The sequence below is a fragment of the Diplodia seriata genome (genome assembly GCF_021436955.1).
Source record: "Diplodia seriata strain FDS-637 chromosome Unknown scaffold_6, whole genome shotgun sequence".
NCBI classification, from domain to species: Eukaryota; Fungi; Ascomycota; class Dothideomycetes; order Botryosphaeriales; family Botryosphaeriaceae; genus Diplodia; species Diplodia seriata.
Window position 1 is genome coordinate 2,858,870 of NW_027117313.1, and position 9,236 is coordinate 2,868,105.

General features: G+C 52.2%; 2 protein-coding genes across 2 annotated transcripts; both read right to left on the reverse strand.

Moving 5' to 3' along the window:
• Window positions 1-709: 709 nt before the first annotated feature.
• Window positions 710-2,563, reverse strand: SLS55_006726 (uncharacterized protein; the record flags this gene model as incomplete). Its single annotated transcript, XM_066778155.1, has 2 exons — window positions 710-1,875; window positions 2,008-2,563. 2 exons carry the CDS (start codon window positions 2,561-2,563, stop codon window positions 710-712), a joined length of 1,722 nt encoding a protein of 573 aa, XP_066632250.1.
• A 1,394-nt stretch (window positions 2,564-3,957) lies between these two features.
• On the reverse strand, window positions 3,958-5,068 carry SLS55_006727 (uncharacterized protein; the record flags this gene model as incomplete). Its single annotated transcript, XM_066778156.1, has 4 exons — window positions 3,958-4,068; window positions 4,291-4,437; window positions 4,495-4,549; window positions 5,046-5,068. The coding sequence occupies 4 exons, from the start codon at window positions 5,066-5,068 to the stop codon at window positions 3,958-3,960; spliced, it is 336 nt and encodes a 111-aa protein (XP_066632251.1).
• Between the last annotated feature and the right edge of the window lie 4,168 nt (window positions 5,069-9,236).

Below are 9,236 nucleotides of genomic sequence, written 5' to 3' on the forward strand. Positions count from 1 at the left end.
TTCACATTCTAATGCTCATGGATAATGTTGGAGGAATGGCTTAACGATATTTATTTAATGGATTAAGACTTCTGCTTTCGCTTGTTAGCTTGTTAAGAACGTTGTGCGATATAGGCACTGTTGTCTTTAAGTTTTACATATGTCATGTCCCGACGGAGGTGCAAACCGACATGCATTCGTCAGGAATGCTACGTGGTTAGGGAAGCGCGGAAGATGGAAGAGATGCAGTCGAGGAGAAAATCTATCAACAGCCCCACCGCGCTACCATCAAGAACCCCTGAAATGAATCAAGTATAGTTTCCCCCCATCCGTAACATCATACCGAACACCAGTATCTACAAATCATCCAAGCTATACGTGGGTATGTCCAAAACGCCGTTGAAGTGAGGCGGTTCCTCCGTAATAACAAGACCAACCGGCGTTAAGGGCAGATCCGCTGCTGCTACGGACAAGAAAGCGTTTGTATGTACAAATTTCGAAGAAAATAGGGTTGGTGGTAGTGTGTGTGTGTGTGTGTGTGTGTGTGCACTTTGCCACTGACGTATTACGCTCGACTCCTTATCAGGGTGCTCAAGCTTTTTGAGCGGTCTCGCTTGCACTGCCGAACCCACGCGTTGACATATCGGGCGGCGAGAGAGGCGTCCTGGTGAAAAGCGGTTAGTCAGATACAGCTTGCAAAGGATGCTTGCGATAGCCTCGGAAAGCGGGGTCATACAAATATGTTGTTGGACTTAACGGCGCTGGGGTAAATTGTTGTTGTGGGGGACATGTCTGAACGGCTGCAAATTTGGCCTGGGTGCCATGTTTGGCTATGCAGCAACGTGAAGCCTGCGACCCCCGGGTCAGCATTGATGGTGATGTTAATGATGCTGGGCCTCTGGTACGTGCCAGAGACCTTGGGTACCCACGGGCGGGGCGCGAGAGCGTATCCGTGATGCTTTCGAGCGTTAGTGAGCAGGCTGTCCAGGTCCTCACTGAGCATTGATGCGTCGGCGCGGTGCTTCGGGATGACGCAAAGCAGTTTGTTCATGATGAGGTTGAGCAGGTCGTGGATGAGCTGCGAGCAATGTGGGTCTTCGCGGAGAATTCGGACCCATCTCTCGACTCCATCCCGCACTCGTGCGTCTCGTTTGTTTCCTTGCATACGGAGGCTCCAGAAGTAGTCGTCGCTGATCTTGCCCTCACCGTTCAGGATAAATGACTCCTCTACACGATTCTGCGAGAATACGTCGATTGCCTCCCATCCCTTGAGCATCCAGCTCACCCATTCGAGGTATAGGCAACCAAGACTCCACAAGTCGTAAGCGCGGGATACAGGCAGGAAGATGTGGCACTCGGGAGGCTCGTAGGTCGGAGAGCTGAAGATGGTATACGGCGCTGCCTTCGTCCTTGTTTCCCGGCCATGGAATCTCCCCAGACCGAAGTCCGTGATCTGGCAGGTACCCCCGTCGTTGTTGGGGAAGTAGAGTATGTTCTCCGGTTTCAGGTCGCCATGACGACCGAACTTCACCTCCTTTTCCATGACGCTCATCACAGCCTTTCCTTGTGGCGTCGTCATCTCGGTTTTCTCCGTCGATGGCAGGGCTTTATCGTTAAAGGTGAAGTTGTGGACTACACCCAGCCCACGTGCGATGCCCCGCATTTGCCTCAGCGACCAGCGCACGGTATTCAGGTCAAAGTGCGGCGAAGGATGTTGTTCCCAGTAGTCTCGGAGATTTCCGGCCGCACGCATGAACACTAAGTGGTAGTTGCCTTTGTACTCGTAGGAAAACAAGAGTTTGACGAGATGACTGTTGTTTTTGTCTTCGAGGTCAACCAGGATTGACCGCTCCCTGTCGAATTCGGCTTTGTCATGGTAACGAAGCTTCTTGATGGCTACAAAAAGCTCCTTGTGGCCAATTTACGTTAGTGCGTGATATTTGAGTCATTGAGTACCACTTACAGAATGGCGCGACACCCCGGTCGTTATGTGATGCGCGTGATGGATCCTGGCCTCGCATACATCACTGTAAGCCCCTCCACTAACAAGCTTCTCATGGACGAATGGCAGAATGGTGTTGTCGTGGAACTCATAATGCTGCTGGCCGGAGAACACAGGCACGAGAACGCCCCACTGATACTTGGCGATATCAACTCGCTTGGGAAGTTGCCAGCGGCTCAAAGATCGTATCGAGTTGCCGCGCGTACCCGTCAAGATGCCAGTCATGTGGTAGGTAAATGGAAGGTCCGAGTCCGACAAACCTTCGTCCATGAAAGCACAGATCTCATATGCTCTTCCCATATATGCGAGGATGGTGAACAGCTTTCTCGCCTTGTTGTACACTTGCTGGGCAAGCCCAGTAGTCTCTCGGGGAGGGAGGATTTGTGTTTTTATGACAGATTGTGTGATGATTTCCAGTTGTCGGTCCTCTGGGACATAGAAGACGAGTGACCCTTGCTCGAGCTGCGCTGCGAAAAGACGCAGCTGGAGATCCTTGGCAGCCTTCCTTGCAGCCTTCCTGGCAGCCTGCATCGCGCCTGTCTCAACGGAGGTAGTCGAACTTGAGCTAGCATAGAGGGACATGTCTGTATGTAACCGCAGAGAAGTCAGTAAATGCATCGCAAGCAAGGTAACCAAAGCTTCTCGCTCCAGTTGGAGGCATTGTTGGGTTCGCGCGTACCTGAGTCGCAACTTGATTCCTCAGGCCCACTTCCAGGAGCCTGTTCCGGAGCACTGTTCGAGTCCTGCACCAGGGTATCCTGAGATAGAATGGAAGTGTGAGTAAGGTACCAAGAGCGTACTGGTTGGAGCCTTAACCTGTACCGGTTCTGCGTCGGAGGAACCTTCGCGCCAACGGTTGAGGCCGGGGATGCAGTAAAGAAGAACACGGCAGAATATTTTGGGCAGCATGATCGCGTTTTGAGGTACGGCCTGGGCTTACGAAGTAGAAACGCAACCACTCAGGCCTGGGCAAGAGAAAGCGTTCAATGAGAGAGGGTCGCAAGAAGAAGGCAGTGATGCCTTCTTCAGCCTCACCGCAACCTTCTAGCGGGGGATCATGGCCATCCCCCCCACCACAGCGTGGCTGTATGCCTGCGCCTTGCTACGATCCACTCGAGGCATGGCTGCCTTGCCCGGCGCACACCACCTGTGCTGCCATGCAAATAAGCCGGGTGTGAGCCTTAACTTGGTCAGCACAGCCTTGCAACCGCTGTTCGTTGCAAGCCATTGTGGGTTTAATATACCCAGCATCGACGATTTCGTTGCCTGGTGGCTGCTGGCTAATCTTTACCCGATGGGTGGGACCGGTCTGGGGCACGCGTCCGGTTCACGGCTGCACATATGCGAAGACGTGACAAGGATGCACATCACATTGCATTATCTCCAATCAAGTCAAGATCTCGGGTCTCCCGCGCTATCAGGGGACCGAGGAAAAAGCAATGACCAAGAAGCGAGAGGGGAAGCTTGAGGCTGAACAAGGTCATCATCGGCCTTCTTTCCCCAGCGTAGTTGCGTTGGACGACCACGTTCTGGTGCTGTTCTGCACCAACCCTGGCTGCGGCACCTGTGGGTTTTCCACATCGTGAGTTTGATGCGCCCTGGTGACCAGCCCTCGGTAGCGCTTCAGCTTTTCCCTGACCGGCTGGAGAAGAACATATGTGCCAGTTTTGTAGCGCACGCACATCCACCAGATCCCAATCGTCAACAGCGTCAGAGGCAGCGCAAGAACTGCAAGCAACCAGGTGTTCGTTGCAACCTTGACAACCCCGTTATCATCGGCTTTCACGAATTCGGTGGAGAAGAAATTCTGTTCAACTGTCAGCTCAAAAACTTCTCTGCGTGGAGCGTTTTGGTAGCCTTACCGCAACGAATGTCGTGGGTAAATAGACCAGACCGATGATCGTGAGCACCTTTGTTGCTTCAGCATCTTTCGTGCTTTTCTCCTGCAACAAAGTCAGAATCTTCGAGATGTCAAACTACGGGAGCATCCGTACCGCAAGTGAAAGCATGGCTTTGCTCTCGTCTGCAGACTGCTCAGTGAGCTCTTTGAGTGCTCGTTGGTCCTCATAGCGTAGAAGGTCGGACAGCTGCAATGTGTTAAATATGGTTCACCGGCGGCATCCTCGTTCTGAGCTTACCAGTTGGGCGGAAGAGACTACTCTATCCCTTAGCGATTGAGCGCGGCTGATGATGAGTTCAACCGCAGATACATGATCCTGGAGTCTTTCCGAAACAACAGTACAGATACACCGTATCTGGGGGTTCTGATCGCAGCAGACCTTGCAGCATTTCCCACAATATCGACGGACTCCCTCCACAGTATTCAGCATTGTAGAGGCGATCGTCTGCAAGTCAATCACAGCGTCTTCGGTAAGCTTGAGAGCTTGACGGTCATTCACGCTGAAAGTGAAGTCCTTCACTCTGGCGCCGAGCTTGGAGAGGGTTATGCGGTCGGACTATCGTTCAGTGTGTCAGCCAACGTTCATGCTCGTACTCCCGCATACAAAACTCACCCTCTCTTTCAGATCCTGCTCTAACCAAGCAATGTAACCCATCCAGCCTTTGATACTGTCTGCAACGAGGATACTGTGTATGACCGAAGGACGTAACGCTTCGCTTTGCGACCGTGTAACATATTCGAGTATATCCTCAAGCTTCCTCTCCACTGATTTTGAGGGGCTTATCAGGAGAAACCTTGATTGTGTCTTGGTGGAGCGCTTTAATCGATGGTAGACGGCGGTCTGACGGATTGACCAAGGAGATTGGCCTTCTGAGAGGGTTCTGTGGTTCAGCTCCGCGCGACGGAGAACGTAGGCACACTCTGGATTTCAGTTAGCTTCCGTGCAATAGATGTAGATATATAGAACGAACCGAATGCCCGCTTGCCCAACTGTGGAATCCATTGCGATTGAAACCCCGGAAATTCACATTCGTGCTCATCATACTTGGTTCCAAAGGTTTTGACGCAATTCCAGAAAGATGGAAAAACATCGTATGCCGCCGTAAACTCTGTGAAAAGCTCGTGTGAAATATCCAAAGTTGTCCAGGAGCGCTCCTGACGTACAGTGAAGATTTGTAGGGGATCATCGGCCTCAAATTTGTGAGTCAGTTTCGCACAAGCGGTCTCATTGCAGGCAAACACACATTTCTCAATTCTTTGATATCCAGTTGACTTCTCAGCTCCATATGCGTTTTGAGAGTCATGGCGTCTCCGTCTTTCGCAGTGTTTGCGAACAGCCGACGGGCTTCCAATTGCGGTTTGTCCTTTTTGGCGAGGAAGAGGCGGGCCGATTCCTCGTGGGACATGACGGGTAGATCAGATTCATCTTCTGCAAAGGCGGAGTGGGAAGTCATGCTTGATTTTCGGCCGGAGGGAGCCTGATGCCGCAGCCACTCAGCCGCGTGCAGGGTGCAATGATCGGGACCGGACAGAGCGTTCGTTTCGGGGTCGGTGGTCAGCTATGAAGAGCTGAATGGCCTTGTGGTGAATTGCTACGGTCTAGTATGATCTACAGAGATCATGTTGACCGGTGGGGTTGACGCCTTGTTGACCGAAGCTCAGTTCGATCCGGGCAGGAGGATGTGAGGGATGTCCCGATCTGGGGCGTCAGCTCATTGGTGTCTGGCCCCACCGAAAGCACCATCACCTGCAGCGAGGCTGTGCCATGATTATGCCTTGCCATTGGTGTAACTACGAGGCAACTGAATTCAAGCGCTATTGGCCGATGTCTGCTGCGTAAGCGAAGTGGGGCATGTAGCAAAAGAAAACCTGCATAGCGGAACAGATTGTGGATCTATTGGACAATGTCCTCTTTCTCCCTCCGCACCTGGGTGCATCAAAGTAAGCGATCCGCATACGTGCATGTGTCGCAATGTGGCACGACCTGCATGCAGAACGCGGCCCCATGATACCAAAAGACATGCACTTCGTTGTACGCAAGGACCAGTCCGCTCACCAAGAAAGTCGACACGACACTCCCTTTTATATCATGAAAAAGAAGCTTCCCCCCAAAGTTTCGCTCCACTTCCTCATCCCACCGTCCTTGGTTCCAAGCCGCCATGCCGACCCGGAAACTTGAGCCTCGATATGTCGATAGATCAAGGCTGCTGAACGTCTTGGACCAGCTCTTCCCCGGTCGCTATTCGGCTGAGGTATGCCTAGCAAGGCTCTGTTTCAAAGGCTTAACTGACGGACGCAGATACGCCTCGGTAAATGGGTGGTAACGACCCCGGAAATCCTCACCGACGTAAGTCGTAAATGCAGCTGGAAAGCCAATAGCTCACGATCCGCGATCCAAGGCTGCGCTTCAGGGATGCATATCGCAGCCCCAGTGAATATTGCGGCTGAGACGTCCCTCGCCGCACCGGGGCGAACGGCGCTTATGCTGCAGCCTATTTCCGCAGAGTAGAAAACACGGACACCCGCTGCGGGCTTCTTCCCGCACCGCAAAATCTTTACCTCGAGTCATACCCTTGGCCATTGAGGCTGGTCCTTCGCTTTATCTCTCCTGTGTCATATCCCCCAATGAGTTCCACCCCATTCCAAGTAATAGATGGTCGAAATGTCGACCCGCGAAAACTCATGACCCTTTTGGAAGACAATCTTGGCAAGAACACCTTCAGAGTTGAGGTAGGACCGTCCTCTCATGCCTCTACTTTTTAGGTTTCTGACAGACCAATTCCACAGCTGAGGTTGAATCGCTACAACATCTACCCTACATCCGGTTCTGTGTCGCCCAGTCAGCTCACTCCGGTATTAAACACCACTTCAATCTGCGGTTGTACATATGCTAAGACCATTCCAGACACAAATACAAGACTGTCACATACCCCGGAGACGCAGCCGATAGAACCTTTCAAAAGTCGTGGACAGGAAATGAAACAGTCTCCAATACACTGGCAGAGCGAAGGTGGGAGCATACGTTAATGGCATGTCTACGAACAAACAAGGACGCTCACACTATCGAAGTGATTGGAGGATGAATTCGGGATTTCACTCAATTTCTGAGTTCAATTCATAGTGGGCATTGAAGACTTACAGCATTTAACATACATCAATCTTTTTGTCCAGGAAAGAATAAAAAAAACCCCGTGAGGTCCCAGTGATCGCCAGCCCCAACTCCCACATTGGCAAAGCCCGAAAATTGCGGCTCTTCCGTCCAACGGAAGCAGGCAACGCGGCGAACGCCTGCCGGACAGGGATCAATTCTGTAAGCATCAGCTCAGCCCAAGCCGCACATCGACGGACCCACAAGCTCGGGTCGGACATGCCGACCGGGGTCGAGGCGCGAACGGGGCACGTAAGTACGCCATCAACGCCCCGTTGCGCAACCTGCGCGGAGCGGGGTTCGGCTCCGCGCCCGCATGTGGTAGGTTGATGATAAGTTGATAACCACCGCATTCCGATGGTTGCCTGCTGCAAGGCAGACTCGGCCGTCTGCCACGTATCGCCATATGACTTGCTTCCGTGCGACGCATGTAGCGCCCCCGCCACGAGATGGGGATGGGCTGTGCCGGCCGGCCGGGGCGTTCTCTCTGTACCACCTTCCCCGATCGTCGCCGGATGATCACGCTCGAGATTCTTCTTCGTCGTCGTACATGCCTACGCCACCGTTCGTTGGGCTCGTGTCGGCTGGCTCGGCTGGCTCGTCAGCCTCGCCGCTCGTGGGTGGACGAACGGGCTGCTGGCCAGTCGGATGTGGATGTTGGCTGTCCTGCGAGGCTCCTCTGCGAGGCTTCTACCAATGAATGGGAGCGCTGCGCGCGAGAGGACGGCGGGAGCCTCCGGATTTGTCAGACATCAGCCTCGTGGGCACGACACTTCGCCGCGGCTGACGAAGGACTGCGAGGGATGCGGACCTCAACTCGATCGTCGAAGGGATTTGAGATGGTGTGATATCAGAATGGTGAGTCTGAAGGAGTGGCTCTCGTGCTCTTGATTCGCAACGGCCAGGGGCGAGGGACGTTACACGATCAAGCGGTAAGTTGCGTACCACACTCGCATGTGTTTTCGCCACCATACCGGAGGTCTCGGCCCTTCACAGAATTTTTGGTGTCTTATGGCATTGATATATGGAAGGCCGGCCTTCCAAAGTCCTCGATCCCCACGTGTTGGATGGTTTGTGTATGTGTCTCTCAGCTTTCGTGGAGTGATATTCAGTTTACATTCCTTTCCCCTTCTTCCTCCAACGTCAAGAGATATGGCCGTCATCTGAAAAGGCCAAAGTCTGGTGAAGTCTATTTCGGAACCCCCACCGTACATTGTACTGCTCAAGAAAAAGACGGACTAATAGAGGCGGTAGCTTTTGCGATTGGTGAAGCGGTAACAAGTGCGGAGGATGAGGCGGAAATGCATATTCTCTCATGCGCATCCGTGAAGCTTTAAGCTTTAGCAGTTTTGATCTTGAAAAGGCAACAAGTATGATCATTGGGTCTATGGAAAAGAAAAGAGGGTATAGATGAAAAGAAAACAGCGACGGGCAACCATCTATCCTCGCTGATATTTTTTTTTCTTGGGGGGGGGGGGGGGGGGGGGGGGGGTATCATGAATATATGTATGCGTAGGCCAGAACCAGCCTCGAAAGAAATAACTCCATACTCCTGCCTCTCAACATTTGAATGATCATCAGAGACTCAACGGGCCATATTGACGAAGGAGATGTATGTATGCTGTGGAAAGAAGCTCAAGCACGTTGAGGCCAAGTTGCCGATCTGATATGTATGATGGCGTTCATGTTGAGAAGAGACACGAGACTGGGGGCGTGGACAGTAGAAGGTAATGATTGAAGCCCTCACAAGTATTTGGAATCATTCATGCGTAGATTTGTACAAGCACCCATGTAAACGAAGCCTGTAGCCTTTAGAAATGTAAGAGGCAACTCTTGCAAGCGTCTTTAAATAGACATATCTAAGTTTGTAGTAGCCAAAGAAACTTGATAACAGTGCTTAAGGAAAGGAGGGAATCAAACATCATAAGGGCAAACAGTGACATGATCCGTTTCCCTTACGTGAGATACATAGACGTTCTGAGTAAAGATGTATGTACGTTTTGATAGAAGCAACGATCCTACGGGTAATATTGTGTTCATGAAAGAGAAAAGGAGCGGAGGGGGAAGAGAAGGGAGGTGGGTCTTCCGTATCATCCAAGTGTCGAACAGGATTTTCGAGCCTTGAACGTCAGGCCTGACCATCGTTTGCCCTCCCCGGTGTGCCTGCAGTGCGGCCTACCAGATCAAGACTCTCATTTCTCGCACAG